The sequence below is a fragment of the Acomys russatus genome, chromosome 10 (assembly GCF_903995435.1).
Source record: "Acomys russatus chromosome 10, mAcoRus1.1, whole genome shotgun sequence".
Classification (NCBI taxonomy): domain Eukaryota; kingdom Metazoa; phylum Chordata; class Mammalia; order Rodentia; family Muridae; genus Acomys; species Acomys russatus.
In genome coordinates, this window is record NC_067146.1 from 4,469,050 (window position 1) to 4,488,266 (window position 19,217).

Genomic DNA, 19,217 nt, shown 5'->3' on the forward strand with positions numbered 1-19,217 from the left:
TGTCAGAATTTCATCAACCTGAATTCTATAAGCCGGAGGTGCAAGGCGTTCTCCTGCGAGTTGCGAGAGCATTTATTTTGGGGCCTGATAAGGTCCTCTTCAAGAGCAAAAACTTCCCTCCCAACATTATGTTTTAATATATTAAGTATATATGTGTATATAAATATGTATATATGCTATAGAATGGTGATATCATCAATTTATTTACTATATAAGATAATAATCACAGTTACCTTTTTTTTTAAAAAAAAGGTTTTTTTTATTACATATACTGTGTTCTGCCTGCACATGTGCCTGCATGCCAGAAGAGGGCACCAGATCACATTATAGATGGTTGTGAGCCACCATGTGGTTGCTGGGAATTGAACTCAGGACCTCTGGAAGAGCAGACAGTGCTCTTAACCTCCGAGCCATCTCTCCAGCCCCGACAGTTAATTTTTTTTTTATTTTTTATGTGAGAACACTTAATATCTCTCACAGTGGTTAAGAATTATTTCCATGTTATTTGCTTATTTGTATGTTTGTATGTGCACATGCACACACATGTGCTTGCTACAACACATCTAGACATCAGAGGACACATTGCAGGGGTCAGTTCTCTCAGCATGTGGGTTCTGGGCCTCAAGCTCAGGCTGTCGGGCTTGGTAGCAGGTGTCTACCCTCTGAGCTATCCTGCCAGCCATTTCTTGGCTGTTTAAAAATAGACAATATATTATTTATGTATTCATCAGATAGATGATAGATTTTTTGAGCACATGGTGTAGTTTATATTATTGCCTTTTAAAAATAGCATAGAAAGAGAAAGGCTTTCATCCAGAGTCCTTCCGTGCCTTAAGGCAAGACTCCTCACACATCTGTCGCTATGTTTCTATTATGCACCCCCATTGGTTGTTATTATCTAGGGAATTTTTAGATTGTACAACATATAACATAATACATCTTATAAATTAATGCACAATTAAAAAGCCCTTTCCAAGCCAGGTGTGGTGGTGCACACCTTTAATCCCAGCACTCGGGAGGCAGAGGCAGGTGGATCTCTGTGAGGTTAATGCCAGCCTGGTCTACAAAGTGAGTCTAGGACAGCCAAGGCTGTTACACAGAGAAACCCTGTATAAAAAACAAAAAAAAAAAACAACAAAAAAGCCCTTTTCTAGGTATTTTGAAGAGCTAGGTACTGGACAGTACAAGAGTTGGGGACTTTCTTTCATTTTCCTGCCTTTACCTTGCCACTTGGCAGCGGAGCCTGAGGTCTGAGCATGCCTTGCCTTGAAAGCTGTAGCTCTGGAATGATCTAGCAAAGCTCTGTGAGCTCAGCTGAGAGGACCACGAGCACCCAGGCCTGGGCTGCAGTTGTCGCCTAGCCAGCTCTTTCCATATTCCTACCATCCTTCCTCCTCTGAGCTCTTTCCCCTCCTCCCTCCTCCCTTATATGTGCCGGTTTGTTGTGCATGTGCCTGGTGACTGAGGAGGCCACAAGAGAGCAGCAGGTCACCTGTATCTGGAGTTAACAGCTGAGCGTGCTCCACCATGTGGGTGCTGGGAACCGAACCCAGGTCCTCTGCAGGAGCAGCCAGTGCTGTTATTACCTGCTAAGCTGTCTTCCAGCCCCCATTTTTCATTTTAAACTTTAATTTTACTGGGGCCATTTCTACTACATAAAATATTCACTAAAGAAATTACTCATTACTAAAAATGAGGAAATGGGGAAAGTCAGTCATTATATAAGGTGCTGTCTCTGTTTATACTTTAAGTGCTTCTTTCTTGATTTGTCTGTTTTTTGAAACAGGGTCTTGCTGTGTAGCCCTCGCTAGCCCGGAGCACACTATCTAATCCCACGCTGGCATTGAACTTACAGAAACTCACCTGCCTCTGTTGGGATTAAAGGTGTGCACTACAGTGCCTGGGTTGGCCGTTTTTTTGGGATGTGCATACATTTCTTAATTTTCATAGGTCTGATTGCTTCTTTAAAAATATTGCAGTAAAACGTACACAGTAGAAACCTGAGCCCGTTTACTCCTCAGTGCCCTCTTCAGAGCGGAACTGATTCCTTTTAAGGGTGAGGGGTTTTTGTTTTTGTTTTGTTTTGTTTTGTTTTTTTCTTCTCCTCGTGTTTCTTCAGCTTTTCCTTCTACGTAAGTTAAAAAAAAAAAAAAAAGCCTGAAGCATTCAACAAACATATTTTTAAGCTATATGTATGTTACCCAGTGTGTGTAAGCTTTCTCATCACTATTCCTTAAGTGTTAAAATAATCATTAACACAGCATTGACATCGTGTTATTAGTGGTGTATAGTTTAGGGGTGCTGTAAAGATTTCAGGGCCGTGTGCTTGAGTTGAATGCGTGGGCAGAAGAGACAGAGCCCGTTGATGGACTTTGGTATGTACAGTGTCCCGGAACCAGAACCAGTCCCCGCCTCGTGCCGGGGAAGACGTCACAAGGTTACGGTCACAGCTAGTTGTTGGCATTGCCAATGAGCGCCCAGAGCATGGGGATGCTCTGTGCTGCTGTCCGTATTTGTAGTGATAATTCTGTAAGTCGCTCACTGACTGGCTGAGCAGCTTCAGCCTCTATCCTTCTTCTTTTCTCTGTTGCTGACAGGCTCTCATGTAGCCCAGGGTAGCCCAGAACTTGCTTTGTAGCTGGGGATGATCTTGAACTTGTACCCCTCCTGTCCTCACCTTCCAAGTGCTGGAGTTACAGCCATGCTCCAGCATGCCCAGCTCAAATGTTTCCTGTTTGGTTTGGTTTGGTTTGGTTTGGTTTGTGGCTCTGGTCATTGAACCCAGTGCTTGAGGCACACTGTGGAAGCACTCCTCTCAAGGGAGCCTTCCTTTTTCTTTATGAAGAATCTTAACTACATCTAGAAAAAAACAGTAGCGTGATCTTTGATGTGCCAAAGTGTAATAGTGACTTTCTCACATCTTTCCTAAAGGCATTTGTTATTGTATTAAGTGTGTGTGTGTGTGTGTGTGTGTGTGTGTGTGTGTGTGTGCGTGCTTATGCACAAGTGTACACCATGGCACATGTGGAGGTCAAGAACAGCTTTCAGGAGTCAGTTGTCTCTGCCTTGTCATGAGACCCAGGATTGAACCCATGTTGTAAGGCCTGTGCACAAGTACCTCTCTGCCTGCTGAGCCATCTTGCCAATCGCCATTTAAAGTTTTTTGTTTGCTTTGGTCAGAGACTAGACCCAAGATCCATTTGGGGGTGCTGCGTAATTCTGACTGCTTATTGCTGCGTCCTGGTGCTCCCCTGCTCATATCCTCCCATTCTGTTCCAGGCGCGCCCCCGCCCAGCTCAGGCACCGAGCAGCCGTCCTCAGCCTCCATCTTCGAGCATGTGGATAGGATTTCCCGGAACGCAGAGGCCAGCCGGCGGGTCCCCAGTAAGATCCAGCTTATTGCCATGCAGCCCATCCCGGCCCCCCCAGTGCAGCACCCCATCCTGGCTGACCGAGTGGCAGAAACCAACAAAATCAACAAGGAGGTATTTGCTTTTAATGAAAGTGCATTAATTAAAAAGCTCATGCAGAGGCTGGTGGGTCACTGTAAGTTCAAGGCCAGCCTGGTCTACAAAGCAAGTCCAGGACAGCCAAGGCTACACAGAGAAACCCTGTCTCGAAAAAAATCAATCAATCAAATTTAAAAAATAAATAAAAAATAAAAAAGATCATATCCCAATTCAGTGTCAGAAAAATGAGTGAAAGACCCAGCATCAAACAGTTGCTAAAAGCATGCACCACTGCGGATGTACCTAGTTCAGCACACTGCAAGCTGAGTGTGGTGACTGAGATCTGTGTCCCCAGCATCCTGGAGGCTGAGACAGAAGGGTCACTCCTAGACTCCATAACTCGGGCTGCACTGTAAGACCATGTCTCAGAATCAAAAAACAAAACAAGCAAGAAAACACACGTACGCATGTGTACACACACACTCCACCTATGTCTTATTTTTTTTAATGTTTTGTTTATTCTTTGAAAATTTGGTACATGCATACAATGAATTTATCCCCATCCCCCAAGCTCCAGCTCTTCCCCAGACCCACTAACCTATCTCCATCCCAACTTCCTGCCATCTTACCATCATCATCATTGTTAATAATAAACCCCATCTTCTGGCCATGGGCAGCCTAGCAGCAGCCACATCCTTACAGAAAAGCTGACCTTCCCTTCTCCGACACCATCAACTGCTAGTAGCTCCTGTGCCTCTGGGCTGACAGGCTGAGTAGAAGCATTAAGGCAGCAACCCTGAGAGGGCTGCTCTCAGCCTCAGCTGCCCCTGCCTCTTGAACACTGGCTTTAGCCTGCAAATGGCCGGCCTTCCTTAAGCTAGTGATCATTAGTGAGTGGCTGGCTGGCTCTCCGCCATTCCCTGTAGGCAGTGTCCGTTCTTTGTCACCTCCGCGGGTGCAGAGTTGGAGAAAGGAAGATGTGTCTGGAAGGGCTTTTCAGAGGGAGTGTCCCAGAGACCCCAGGAGACACCCTGAGGGATTGTTCTCACTCACTGTCCACCGCCTGCACTTAGATCCAGTCGGCGCTGCGCCACAAGTCGGAGATAGAGCACCACCGCAACAAGATCCGCCTGCGTGCCAAGCGCCGGGGCCACTACGAGTTCCCCGTGGTGGATGACCTGTCTTCCAGTGACACCAAGGAGCGACACCGAGTGTACCGCAGGGCACAGATGCAGATTGACAAGATCCTGGACCCCGCAGCCAGTGTGCCCTCTGTGTTCATAGAACCCAGGAAGAGGTGGGCTGGGGCCGGGGACATGGTGGGTGGGTGGGTGAGTGGACCAGACGTGGGGCAGGGCGAGGCTGAGGCCCATGACAGAAATCCTGGCCCTATCCGGGTGACAGTCTGTGACAGTGAATTGAGGAGATTTCTGTAGCGGTAGGGCAGGGGCCGGAAGTGGAGGAGCTGGCTCCTGGGAAGGGGCCGGATTCCTATCCTCCATATCCCAGAGCTAGAAATCTGATAGCTTCCTCTGGCTTACGTAACCATGCACCTACCTGTTCTTAGCTCTTCCTGTCCCTTCCTCTTGCTCCATCACCTCTTTGGTCTCCGTCGCCTGGAGATTCCCTGGATAGTGTGGCAGGCCTCCACGTTCGACGCCCCACAGCCTCCTGCAGCCTTTGGTTTCACCTTCCTGTCTGCTGGCTCCTGCCCATCGTGGAGATGTGTTTTCTGTAAACACACTGTGGCTGGATAAATAGCTCAGTGGTTAAGAGCAGTAGCTGCTGTTCCAGGGGACCCAGGTTTGCCCCTCCCCCACCCCGGCACCTCCATGGTGACTCACATGTAACTTCAGTCATGGGGATCTGGTGTTCTTCTCTGGGTACCAGGCTTGCAGTTGACACACAGGTTCATGTAGACCAAACACCTACACTCTTAGAAATAAATAAAATATTTAGCTTGTCTTTCTGTGCCCAAACCTGTGCCCCTGGAGGAGGAGGGGCCTTCCCCTCAAACTGTCATTTTGTGAGTGGGGAGCCACACAGACAGAGCCTGTCTGTGGCTACCGTGGATGGCCCTCGTCATCTTCAGGTTCACCTGCAGCCAGTTCTGGCCCTCAGCCTGCTGGCCTAGCGCTTACTCGCCTCTTCTCATGTCTCTCCTCAGCCTCAGATCTGTTCACCCGTTCAGGTCATCTGTACGGTATTAACACCTCTCGTCTGCACCTGCCGCTTCCTGACCGACCATGTCACTAACTGACACCCTGAGTACAGAATGCTCCGTTGTTTGTCTGTGTGTTAGTTAGGTGGCTGTCACTTTGTCCGAATGCCCTGGAACTTTTCCTACGGCCACCAGCCCATTGCAGCATTCAGAAAACATTCGGTGCTCAGTTGATAAGCCAGTGGCCAGCAGGTTTGCTTTCTGGAAGGATGATTTCTGTTTTTCCTGTCAGCTCACGTTTGAAACGGTCTCCTAAGCCACGCCGGAAGCACCAGATCAATGGCTGTCCCGCCGATGCTGAGAAGGACAGGCTCATCACCACAGACAGCGATGGCACGTACAAGCGGCCGCCGGGTGTGCATAACTCTGCCTACATTGGATGCCCAGTGCGTAATACGGAACCCTTGGGAAACATGCTGGGGGCTCTGAGGAGGGTGCCTCAGTGGGAATTTGCTGGGGGGCTCTGAGGAGGATGCCTCAGTAGGAGATGCTGGGGGGCTCTGGGGAGGGTGCCTCAGTGGAAGATGCTGGGGGGGCTCTGAGGAGAGTGCATCAGTGGCAGATTCTGGGGGGCCTCTGAGGAGGGTGCCTCAGCGGGAGATGCTGGGAGCTCTGAGGATGGTGCCTCAGAGGAAGATGCTGGGGGCACTCTGAGGAGGGTGCCTCAGTGGGAGATGCTAGGGGCCTCTGAGGAGGGTGCCTCAGCAGGAGATGCTGGGGGCTCTGAGGAGGGTGCCTCAGAGGGAGAGGAGCAAGCACAGTAGTGGTTGCAGCCCGTGCAAAGTGAATGCCAAGGCCACCGGGCCATGCAGCATCCAGAGTAGATAGAGTTGGGCACCCTAGCTGCTGATACCTCTGGGAGTATGTCCCCGCTCTCCTTTGCATGCTAATCCATCTCTGCTTTCGGAATGGGAGCTGCCTGAGGTAAAGTGGAAGACCGACAATGCCCAAGCTTTAGCTCTCTGCTCAGATGGCTGTTCAGGTTTACTGGCTATTTCCTGTTTTGTCTGCATAGCCCCACACTCTCTCTTTAAGGAGAGGGAATCACTCAGTTTAGTCAACTTTATCCAGAATGCCAGAGACCACACTGCTTCAGATAGTGCATGTGTTGGAATGTTTGGACATCCTGATAGGAAAGTCTACAATGTGAAATGCTCAGAATCCCCAGCTGAGTTTCTCACTTCAGATTAAGGATGTTCAAGGTGTGTGTGTGTGTGTGTGTGTGTGTGTGTGTGTGTGTGTGTGTGTGTGTGTGTGTATGATTTTCATGGGGAAAAAAGAGCTTAACGGAAATCAAAGAATGAAAATCTTTCTTTTTTCAAATGAAAAAGGACATAGTATGGCTTGATGTGATGAAGACAGACACTGATACATTATGACATAAACACACAAGTTCCATTAAGGAAGAAAGAAACCTAGCTTCCCAAGGGACCACCAGCAAGAGACACAAAGATGCCCTGGGAAAGAGAGGGAGAGTCTGATGGCAACAACACAGCTCCCTGGCAGCAGGGGGAGCATTAAGGACTCAGCCCTACTGTGCCGAGCACACTTAGGGGCCACCTTTGTTTGAGTGACCTTAGCAGCAAGCATGTCCTCAGAGGAGGCATTGTGATACGACACAGCTGCTCTCCCGTGCTTACGTTTATTTTCTAAGTGGCATGTAACTAACATTGAAAAACATGTTTATGCAAATGTGCCAGACATTGTGCTGACATGGGCTGAAGTCTAATTTCATCAAGATCGGCTGGAAGAAACAGGTTCTTCTTTGGCAGCTTAATGTGCTCCAGGGCCTGACTGTGACCTTTATTACTCACTCCTGAGGGTTCTTGTGAGCTATCGCTGCTAATTACAGATGCCACTGGGGAGCAGAGGAATCAAGTAGTCTCTCTTCCTTTCTCTGTATGCAGTGTTCCCTGACTAGGGGCACGCGTGCACGCGCACACGCACACCACTTTCTGTGCCCTGCCTCTTTTGGAAGTGTGTGCCCAAGCACTGGTGGTGTTGCCTCAGTCTGTGAAAACTGTCCCTGTAGGTCTTCAATACAGTCACCTGGTGCTTTTGTGGAACTAGTAACAGAAGCAGCAGCAACATTCCTTTCCCTACCCGGACAGCCTTCCTAACCAGCCTGGGCTCGTCCTCTCAAAGGAGCCTGCAGGAGATGCTTCTTTCCCAGCCCTTGAGCCCCGTCCTCCTGTTGAATTTTGTGCAGGGAGTCTGGTTTTCCTCAGGTTATTCATTCATTGTCATCGATGACCGCATACCAGGCTTCCCTTCCCTCCTGGTGCCCTGGGTTCTCCTTTCGTGTTTATTTTAATTTGGGGGAAGAAAATCTTGCTATGTTGCCCAGGCTAGCCTCCTCAAACTCCTAGCTCAGCATCTTCCCACCTCAGCCTTCTGAGTGCTGGGACTGCAAGGTGCCATTGCTCCCGGCTTGGCTCTCCATTTGCTTTCTCCATTTCTGTCTTTCACAGGAAGTGCAGGGGTCCTCGGGGATGGCAGGAACCGTCCTGGAACCTCCTTGGGCTTTGTCTCCAAGGATGGATGCCTTTCCAAAGGTTCCCTCCCCAGATGTGTTTAACTTTGGACTCTCCCTGAAATTCTGTGACACGTGCTTCAAAAACAATGCCTTTCTCAGAGTCCACCTTTTCCTAGCTAGGTTTTTACCCTTAAAACCACGTTTACTACATAGTTTTCAAGTATCTGTCTGAAGTTTTCTACTTTTCCACTCAAAATAACTTCTCCTTCAGGGCTGTCCTCCAAAGTCCTCAACCCCTTCTACCCAGTCACCTCTCTAGTACAAGCCTGGAAGATTCTCAGCCCCTCCCACCCCCGGGCCACATCCAGCCCGCTGCTGCTGTTTTGGTCAACACTGGCCTTTTTGTATGACAGCCTCACCCTTTTCTTGCCTGCTGTCTTTGGCAGACTTTTATGACTTGCAGAACCTAAAATATTTATTGTCTGGCACCTGACAGTTTTTGTTGGCTCTGGACCTGCCGGTGCCCATCCGCAGTCCCAGCTGCTTGGGAGGCGGCTGTCTGGCACTTGCTCGAGCCCAGGAGTTTGGCCACAAACAGAGGCTTGTCTCCTTAACACCAGCAACAAAACGCTGCAAGTCTGCTGACTCCCTCATGTCATTTAGTGTCCAGAGGAATTGCTATTCATGATTATGCCAGGGCAGCAGGATGTGAGGTCACTCTTTTAAGAGCCCACTAAGGATTGCAAAACAGCCAGTGCAAGGCAGGAGCAGCGGCGTCTAGAAGAGCGCCAAGTGTACTTCTGAAGAGTGACAGGAACAGGCCTCTGCTGTCAGCCGCTATCCTCTGGACGTGATGAGGCTGAGGCCATTATGAGATCAGAGCAGCTGTTTTTATCACTAGGCAGGCAGGAGGGGCTCATGAGGAGGTCCAGGAAACTCAAGGCCGCTCCCTAAGGATTAGTCATTGCCAGGAGGCAAATTTTCTTGATAAGTGTAGCTGTCTGTCAGTTGCCCATGCCCCTTTCAGCCTCACTTCTGTAAGAAATCCCAGTTAAACTCGTTGGCTCACCAGGCTGCGCTGGAGTAGGATTGAGGTTGTGGTGACCTGTCTGGGGTGAGTTGGTGTTTGTTCATGTCTGAGTGAAAGGGATGAGCGGGACCAGAATTCGAGAGAGTAGAATTTAAATTCCACGCCATGCTTCCTCAGGGAATCTTGCCGTCATGGGCCTCAGGTTTTCACTTGTTGAGTTCTGACTCCTCTGTGTGAAGCACTGTGCTAGATGGTGGGACGTGGGGAAGCAATCAACTTTCGAGTTCTGAGGAGGCAGCAGGGTGACAGAGGAGCAAGACGCCCTGACTTTGTGCCTCTCCTGGGTTTTCTGGTAGGATTCCCATGCCTGTGGGAACCCAGAGAACCAGCCTTTCCAGTCCCAGAGCCTGTCTGTCCTGCTCTAAAAGTTAGATCATCTCTGTCTCTCCTTTAAAGTATGGCCACTGAGGATGAGAAGGAAAGGGCCTAAAGTGTTGGAACTCTGTGTGTGTGTGTATGTGTGTGTGTGTGTGTAGAGGCAGGAGGATCTCTGTGAGTTCATGGCCAGCAAGGTCTGCATAGGAAGTTCCAGGCCACTCAGGGAGAGAGATCCTGTCTCAGTAAATAAAATGAAAGATTTGGGGGTGGGGGTGGGGAAGCAAAACGCCACCTTGTTTCTCTGGTTCTTGCCTCTTAAATAGTGGGGACAGGACATTAAACTTCCTTACTCAGATAACTTTATTTTAGAGACATAATTTCTGGGTACTTGTCACTCGTAAGCAGTTTTTAAACAGGTATTTGAATTACTTACACACACACACACAGACACACACACACAGAGTGTTTTCTTATTGTTAAGAGTCTGAGCCAGGTGTAGTGGTATATGCCTTTAATCTCTGCACTTGGGAGGCAGAGGAAGGTGGATCACTGTGAGTTCAAGGCCAGCCTGGTGTACAAAGCGAGTCCAGGACAGCTAAGGCTACACAGAGACCCTGTTTCGAAAAACTGAAAGAAAAAAAAAAGAGTCTGCTCTGCCTTTTGGTTTTTACATCCTTGGAAAGTTGACTGGACTTGTGTCCTGTATGGACTTTGAAGTCTGATTTGTGGCTGCTTAGGCCGATCTCAGTGAAGATGCCCACCCCCAGGTCTGAAATCTGCTTCACAAGGGAGTTTTGCAGAAAAGAACTTGTTGAATATTCCCATCTGGTTTTTCTCCAACTGAAGTATTTGTCTCTCACAAAATGTGATACATATTATGTAGATGATTTTTAATTTGTATGGGGCTGAAGAGAAGGCTCAGAGGGTAAGAACACCGTCTGCTCCTCCAAAGGTCCTGAGTTCAATTCCCAGCAACCACATGGTGGCTCACAACCATCTATAATGAGATCTGGTGCCCTCTTCTGGCCTGCGGGCAGAATACTGTGTAAATCATAAATAAATAACTATTTCAATTTTTATGACAAACCCTTTCCCACATGGTAGGGCCATTGGTAAAATCCACTCTGACCCAGAATTTTGTTCCGTGCTCCGGCCCTACCCCGCACTGAAGCACTCTGTCATCCTCCTTACTTCACACAGTCTGATCCCGACCTGCCGGCTGACATGCACACCACCTCCTCCGCTGAGCTCAGCAGGTATCCCGGCCTGCCCTTCTCCGCCTCTCAGTACATCCCACCTCAGCCGTCCATTGAGGAGGCCCGCCAGACCATGCACTCCCTCCTGGATGACGCCTTCGCCCTTGTGGCTCCCAGCAGCCAGCCTGCCAATGCTATGGGAGCAGGCCCTGGGGTGCCAGCCAGCCTGCCTGTGAACAGCACCCCTTCCAGGGAGGAAAGGCGAGCCACGCAGTGGGGGTCTTTCTACAGTCCAGCCCAGACGGCCAACAACCCCTGCAGTGTAAGTACTGGCCTCCTGGCATTTTCTGCTGGGCAAGATGCTTGAATTTCATTACCTACCTGTGTCACTTGAAGGCTTCCTGCAAAACTTTGGCTGTGTTTTATGAGATTTAAAGCTTGCCTGGGTAGGTCTCAGCTTTTGCCGTCTGGTACAATGAATGCTTTCGGTGTTGGAAGCAACCTTTCATGCCGCTCTGATGTTTGAGGAGGCGGTGTTCCAGGAAACATCTTCCCAGCTCCCTCCTCACAGGGTCACGAAGGGGAGATGGGTTGTCAGGCCGTGTTCCCATTGACTTCTGTGAAGGCATCAGCTTAGAAACAGCTCTGGTTGTTGAACTTGGTCGTGGACCAGCTGGTCCTGTAAATGCTCCCAAGGCACAGACAAGGTCCACCATTCGCAGATACCAGCCTCCCATCCTGGGAGCTGACACTTCAGTCTTCCATCTCTCTTTGTTGTTATCGTTTATTCTTATTGTACTTAGTCTCTTTTTCAAGTCCTTCTTTATATGTGAGTGTGGGTGTGCATGTGTGGGTAGGAGTGCGGGGCTGGGGCTTGCTCACATGTGGATGCTTGTGGGTGCGTATGCGTGCAGAGACTGGCAGTCAGTCTTGGGTACTGCCCTTTAGGGGCTGTCCATTTTGTTGGGGTGGGTGAGTCTTTCTCTAAAGCTTATCAACCTTCTTTATCATTAATTTTTGTTAGCATAGGAAGTAGTGGACTCCAAGTGGCACCACCCTGCCCACTCTGCACGTCTTGTTATTACAAAAGTGACGTTTTAACTGTGATATAAAATAGACGAGTAACTGATTGCAAGGTTGAAAAAAAAAATGTAAAGAAAGGGTCTCATGTAGCCCAGGAGAGCCTGGAACATGTCATGTTGCACAGATGGCCTTGAATGTCTGATCCAATGCCTGTGTCTCTCAAATGCTGAGGGTTCCAGGTCTCTGTCACCAGCCCTGCCTTACAGGGGGTTTCTGGGGAAGTGCCGGGGATCAGACCTAGGCTAGGCAAGCACTCTTGCAACTAAGCTACCTCCCCAGCCTAAGGTGGGGGAGAAGGTTTTGGACAAAGGGATGAAAGACAATAATTTTAGGAGGAGAAAAAAAAATTCTAACAAAACAATTGTTATGATTAAGAAATACAGAAATGGGGCTAGAGAGATGGCTCAGAGGATAAGAACACTGGCTGCTCTTCCAAAGGTCCTGAGTTCAATTCCCAGCAACCACATGGTGGCTCACAACCATCTATACTGAGATCTGGTGCCCTCTTCTGGTATGCAAGCACACATGCAGACAAAACACTGTATACTTAATAAATAATCTTAAAAACAAAACAAAACAGTTTTTGCTGGGCATTGTGGCATGTGCATTTAATCTCAGCACTTGGGGAGGCAGAGGCAGGTGGGTTTCTGTGAGTTTCAGGCAAGCCTGGTCTACAGAGTGAGTTCCAGAACAGCCAAGGCTATCTAGAAGAGACCCTGTCTCAAAAATAAAGCAAAGCAAACAAAAACAGTTCTTGCTAGGTGTGGCAGCATATTTTAGGGATAGCCTGGTCTATATAGCAAACTAGCAAAGGCAATATAATGAAACATTTCTCAGTAACAATAACAATAATATTTCTATAAGCTGACTGTAAAGGCCTAAGTTTGTATGCTTGACATTGACTTTATGCTTTTTTGAAACAGAGTTTCTCTGTGTATTCCTGGTTATCCTGGAGCTTGCTGTGTAGACCAACCAGGCTGGTCTCGAAATCACAGTGATCTTCGTGCCATTCCCTCCTGAGTGCTGGGATTATAGACTTGTGCCACCATGACTGGCTTGATAGTTAGTGTCTTTCTCTAATAAGTATTAAATGTTGGTCTTTGTGTTCTTTTGACTTTTTCCTAGAGATATGAAGACTATGGGATGACTCCACCGTCAGGGCCATTGCCAAGGTAAGGCATCTTAATTTCATTTTAATGTTCAGGTTTTTTTTTTTTTTTAAGGGAAAGGATTATAGACTCTATAATCTAGACAAGTAGACTTTTGCTTGGGATGAAGTTTACCTGTTCGTGTGCTGTAGGTACCATTGTTACTAATGCATACGGCCTTTTTTTTTTTTTTTGACTGTTTGAGTCTGTCTCCTAAACCAGATTTCACTTTCTCTAGAATTTAAAAAAAAAAAAAAAAATGCTTACTGCACAAGTATTAGGATTTGGGCAGGCAAGATGGCTCAGTGGATAAAGGTACTTGCCACAAAACCTAACTTACCTGAATTCAGCCCCTGGGACTCACACAATAGAAGGAAGAAAACTGACTCCAGCAAGCTCCTGCTCTCTGATCTCCTCATGTGTGCCATGGGTCATATGTTCACACTTAGACACACACACACACACACACCACAAACCCACATACATGCACGCATGCATACACACCAACACACATGCACACACACATTCCACAGAACTTTGCTGTGGTATCACACAGTGTGAAGTGATGATCCGAGCATTTCTCAGAAAGATTGTTAGCATCCCACCTCTGAGAACACACTCTGCAGGGGCAGAGTCTCCTAAAGTAACGCATGTCAGCTGACTGAATAGAAAATGCATGCAACACTGCTGTTTCGAGGGTGTAATCTTTTACTTTTTAAAAACTAATTTATTTACTTTTTAAAAAATGTGACTGGTGTTTGGCCTGCATGTATGTCTGAATGAGGTCCCCTGGAGCTGGAGTTACAGACAGGTGTGAGTAGCCATGTGGGTGCTGGGAATTGAACCCAAGTCCTCTGGATGAGCAGCCAGTGCTCTTAACCACTGAGCCAACTCAGCAGTCCCACTCTTTCTTTCTTTCTTTCTTTCTTAGACAGGGTTCCTCTGTGTAGTCTTGACTGTCCAGGACTTGCTTTGTAGACCAGGCTGGCCTCAAACTCACAGCAATCCACCTGCCTCTGCCTCCCAAGTGCTGGGATTAAAGGCCTGTGCCACCACGCTCTGCTAATGTTCATTTTAACTTAACAATAAAATTAATATTGATGGGTAGAGTCCACATAAACAAAAGGTCTTAGGAGCCCTTAATAATGCTTCCTTGTAAGTATAAAGGGGTTCACAACTTAAAAGGATTGAGAATAAATACCTCCTTAGACTTGTTTTCAGTCTTGCTGGACAAAGTGAAATAGGCTGTGGAGTTTTTCCTTTGAAAACAAAAACCCAAAAGCAAACATCAGACAACTTACGTCTGGGTTGCATTTTTGTGGGGTGCACCGTGGGCAGCCAGACTGAAAAGTGAGGCTCTAGTCACATGCCTCCCCTCTCCTTTCCTGTCCCCTCCCCTCCCCCTCCCCTTCCATTCCCCTCCCCTTCCCCCTTGCCTTTCTTCTTATGGTAGTCTGTCAGACTTAGCACTGAGGTAGGGCCCTGAATAAACAGGGAAGTTGTAGTACGTAAGGAGCCAGAGAGCGTCCTGTATTCCAGGAGAGAAGATAGATAATGACATGAAGCTGTCTTGTCCCCAGAGCCAGGGTAAGGGGTTTTCATGCATGCTGTGTTCTCCCAGCAGACCTAGCTTTGGCCCAGGGTTGCTACCGGCTTCAGAGTTGGTCCCCCCTGACCCCCCACAGCCACCGTCATCAGCTGATGCTCCATTTGCTGCCCGAGGGGTCTACTCGGAAGAGATACCATCAGTGGCCCGGCCTCGGCCTGTTGGGGGTACTACAGGTGGGTACGGTGGCTGAGCTTGCATTTCTGCATGGTGGGACACATGTTTTAGGGGTCAGGAAGTTGGGTCAGCAGGTAAAGCACTTTATTCGGCAAAGGAAGAAGAAAGGGAAAATTTCCTCCCTAAATACCCAGGGAGTAGACAGTGCAGCTACTTTGAAAATTATTAATTCATTAATTATTATTATTATTATTTTTTTTTTGATATAAGGTTTCACTGTATAGCCCTGGCAGATCCGCCTGCCTCTGCCTCTCAAGTGCTGACGTTATAGCCTATACCTTCTGTTCCTTGAAATAGCCCTCTGAGGTGACTGGGGACCGAGGGACAGATGTCCAGCAGGGGCAGGAACCAGCCTCCGCAGGACACATGGCTTGTCAGCGGCTGGGCATCTGCCAGGCCCTAAGTCGGGTCAGCTGGAAGCCCGCTCTGTTTTGCTAAAGGATCAAAGGAGGATTCAAAGTCAGGTCCACATTCTGATTTCAGCCACCATGTGGTTTAACACAAAGGTATGCTTTAATCCCTTGCTGGGCTGCTGTCTGTAACCCTAAAGAGAGGAGCTCAGCCCGTGTCTGTTGTTAGAGGATTTTCATGCTACCGAGTCTGCGCGGTTGCAGGTGGGGGCTCGTGTGGACCTTGTCACCCTGGCTGAGGCCCAGACTTTTCCCCCTGCCCATCAGTCACTTCTGTGTGTCCAAATATGACCACTGAAGGGTTCCCTTTAAAATGTAGTCTAGTAGCTGGGAATGACTGGACCACAAGGGGAATGCGCTGAAATGGAGAGGCCACATAAACCTAAGGACCCTCAGCTTCTGTACCACGGGTAAATCTGATGGTTTTGGCAGTGTTTAGAACTATGTACTGTGTTTCACATTGCTCAGAGATCGAGTTTAAGGAGTCTGGGTGCAGCTCACTACTTGCCTAACAGATACAAGATCCTGGGCTCAGTCCTTAGCACACCAAAAAATAAAATAAAGGGCCTTTTCTTTTCTTCCTTGATTTCAGTGTAGACGTATTTCCATGTGCCAAACTCTGTCAGGAGAAAAAGACATAAAGACTTGGCTTCTGGAACCAAATGCAGTCTAGGGGTGGGGAATTAGTCCCAGAAAGCCACTGGCTTTGCCTTCACTGCCTCTTGCCTGTAAGGTGGTGGGTGGGGTGACTTGTGCTCTGGTTGTAATGGAAACATGGAGTGTTTTAAACATTCTGAGTTTAACTCATTTTATTATCTGCTTTTTAAGAAAAAAGCACATTATATATTTAGGTCCTTGTGAATATCAGTGCCACAAGCAAGAAGGTGCCAGGCCCCAGCATCTTTACAGCCTGGAAACGTTCTGCCCCTCTCAAGGCTCCACTGTGACCCCCTCATCCTCAGACATCTGACGTTGGCGAGCCTGGCATCCGTGTCATGCCACAAGCCCTCCCACCCGCTCTCTTAGGAAAGGCTACTTCTGGAGATGCTGGACATCGGCTGGGCACTGAGTTTGAAAAGCACCCATTTTCCTTGTGCTCGAAGGAGCCCGTGGTCAGAGCTGAAGGGGTCAACCTCAGATGCTAACCGCCTCACTACTGTATGTTCCTTCCAGGCTCCCAGATCCAGCATCTGACACAGGTGGGACTTGCCAGCAGAATCGGGGCCCAGCCAGTGGAAATTCCTCCCGGCAGAGGCAGCCAATATGGGGGACCAGGCTGGCCTGTGTACGGGGAGGAGGAGGCAGGGCGCAGAGAAGCTGTGAGTATCTGGGCCTTGGGCCGTCAGCTAGAACTGGCACACAGTCACTGGGTGGCACCCCTTTACAAAGCTGTGCTAAGAGGGCTCCCAGCCCTTACTCCTCTTGCCTTGGCATGGTCGTACTTGCAGTTTGGTAAACTCCCTTCCACTTTTGGAACGCCTGATTCTCCTGGAGGCAGGCTTCAAGTCTGGATAAAACCCACACTGCCTCTTTGGTGTGGCCGCTGTAGCTGTGTACGACCTTACCTTTACTGTATTGCTGTGCTCACTGGATTGATGGTGACACTCCTACCTTTACTACCACCTGCGGATGGTTTAGTAATAAGTACGTGGCTTGGGCCATCTCAAGGCATCCGTCATCTTTTGGGTTTCTAGCCACTCAGCATGGGCACCGTTAATCTCTGCAAGGACTTTTCTTACTTTCTCAAGATTTTATACGGCTGGAGAGAGCATTCAGTGGTTAAAGAGCACTTGATGTTCAGTCACGAGGACCAGAGTTTGGATCTTAGAACCCAGGGGCTCTCAAATACCAGCACCTCCAGTTCCAGTTATCTGATGTTCTGCACTGGCCTCGGTCACACACACACACACACACGCATGCATGCACGCATGCACGCATGCACGCACGCAGACATGCACACACACGCGTGCACTCATACACAGGTGTGCGCACACGCATAAACACAAATAAAAGAAAATAACTGTTTTTGTTTTGTATTTTAAAGAATTTTCTATCTTGGGGCATGAGCTAACTGGTTTTGAGACCATGAAGCCACAGATGGGTTTGTTTTAGTCTCGTTGCTGTGTACCAACTTTCATTTCAGTGTGCTACCCTCTCGGTGCCCACACTTGGGCCACACTCCAACCTCTCACACAGTTGCAAGCTATCACTCAGTGAGAGGAATGTAACTCTAAGAGTGTGATTGCTTGCATGGAGACTTACCATCTCAGGGGTCTGCTTCAAGTGTAATGGCAATGTTGTGTTGCTGATTTGCCCGGTGATGTTGTGTCGCTGATGTGCCCAGCTTCATTTCGTGACGGGTTGTGGGCATTCTGCTCAACTCAGCGATGGTCGCTTGAGAGAGTATCTTCCTCAGCATGTGTGGAAGTGAGATGTAGAAGCAGCCGGGGCCAGGGGCCCACGTTTGCCTCACACTTAGACCTGTACACTGATTTAGAAATTGACCTGTAGTGTGGTGCACTGACCTGTGATTTAGCATACTGAACTGCACTGACCTGAGACCCTTTTTTTGTACGACAAAAAAAGAAAAAAGTATATATACTGAAAAATGGAATCATTCTTGCCAACATAATGCCAAATCAATCCATAGCCTGCCAATTTCAGAAGAACTGATGTCTTCTAGTAAAAATAGCCTATTTTCTTTTTTAAAAAAGCCCTAAAAAGTATATGATGGGTAAGGTGAGGCTGGGTGTCGAGGCTGAGGCTGAGTGTCGAGGCTGGGTGTGAAGGGACCTGTCTGTAATCCCACAGTTAGTGCAGGTAGGAGATCAATGAGTTCTAAGGATAGGGGCACCTTGACTCAAAATCACAACAGGAAAATGACTTCGTGGACAGCTTTGGCCTTGAAGTCGCAGCGTGTCCTCATGCATACTCCCTGGACACCAGAAAGGAGACATGCGTTCTCATCATGCCGGTTGCCAGTGGTTCCTTAGCTGCCTCCACTCTGGCATATCATTAGATGGGTGTCCCCCCACTTTCCAGCTCCCATAGTTCTCTCTGTTCTCCCCATGAACCAGAAGCCTGGAGCAGTTCCCGTCTGCACCCACTCACTCTCCACCCAGTGCACATGGGCTCGGGTGGCAGGGGCCGCACCAGTAGGAGGTGGGTGGCGGACCATCCTTGGACCAGTGTGAGTCTGCTTTTTCTCTTGTTCCACATGGGAAGTGCAGTAATGTTTACCAATGTCTTTCAGACCCATATGCTCGGACAGCAAGAGTATTCTTCACCGCTGTTTCAGGTGCCAAGGACTTCGGGCAGGGAGCCCTCGGCTCCTCCCGGGAACCTCACCCACCGAGGGCTGCAGGGCCCCGGGCTGGACTACCCGACCAGCTCCACAGAGGACCTGCAGCCGGGCCACTCCTCTGCCTCCCTCATCAAAGCAATCCGCGAGGAGCTCCTGCGGCTCTCTCAGAAACAGGGCTCAGTACAGAGCTTCCACAGCTGATCAGCCTCCCTCGTGGGGTTGCCAAGTATCCGCTTCCCGTGGAAGCAAGACCAAAAGGAAATCAACTGAGTGGGTGTTTGTGAGAGTCGGAAGCAGCGTCTCCGGGGCAAGCTGCCCGAGGAGAGGGACAAGTCGGCAATTTTAGAGGACGCCAAAAAGTCACTCGGGCAGCTCAGGGTGCTTCTACAGACAGGGTTGATGATTTGGTGACCACTTTGGTTTGGTTCAGTCAGAATGTGTGTACTTACACACGCACGTGCGCACGCGTACACACACACACACACACAACCAAAACAGGTTAGGGACTGAGCGGGCAGCCTCTCCATGGGACTCTCTGACTGGCACGTACAACACACCCACTGTTCTGTTTCCTGAGAAGAGAGATTTCAAGACATTTTAGTAACAAGCTTGATCCCTCTTTTCCTCCCTAGGAACTTATTTTAATAGTAACATTAACAAGACACACTGAGACTGTTTGGTAATGGAAGAGAGCTACTAGTGAGAAACCTGATGATAGGTCGTAGAGCCTGGTGATCTC

At 48.6% G+C, this 19,217-nt stretch overlaps 1 protein-coding gene across 2 annotated transcripts in view; it reads left to right on the top strand.

The window, feature by feature from the left end:
* Kiaa1549 (KIAA1549 ortholog) overlaps positions 1-18,868 on the top strand; it is a 121,732-nt gene extending 102,864 nt beyond the window's left edge. Inside the window, exons 13-20 of one of the 2 annotated variants that reach the window (XM_051151711.1) lie at positions 3,280-3,485; positions 4,523-4,746; positions 5,903-6,056; positions 10,755-11,072; positions 12,959-13,005; positions 14,603-14,763; positions 16,348-16,493; positions 18,428-18,868. In XM_051151711.1, coding sequence (XP_051007668.1) covers positions 3,280-3,485; positions 4,523-4,746; positions 5,903-6,056; positions 10,755-11,072; positions 12,959-13,005; positions 14,603-14,763; positions 16,348-16,493; positions 18,428-18,679 — 1,508 coding nt within the window. In that variant the 3' untranslated portion in view covers positions 18,680-18,868. The remainder of the gene's footprint in view (positions 1-3,279; positions 3,486-4,522; positions 4,747-5,902; positions 6,057-10,754; positions 11,073-12,958; positions 13,006-14,602; positions 14,764-16,347; positions 16,494-18,427) is intronic. The other variant, XM_051151712.1, reaches the window with a different exon arrangement.
* Positions 18,869-19,217: the final 349 nt, after the last annotated feature.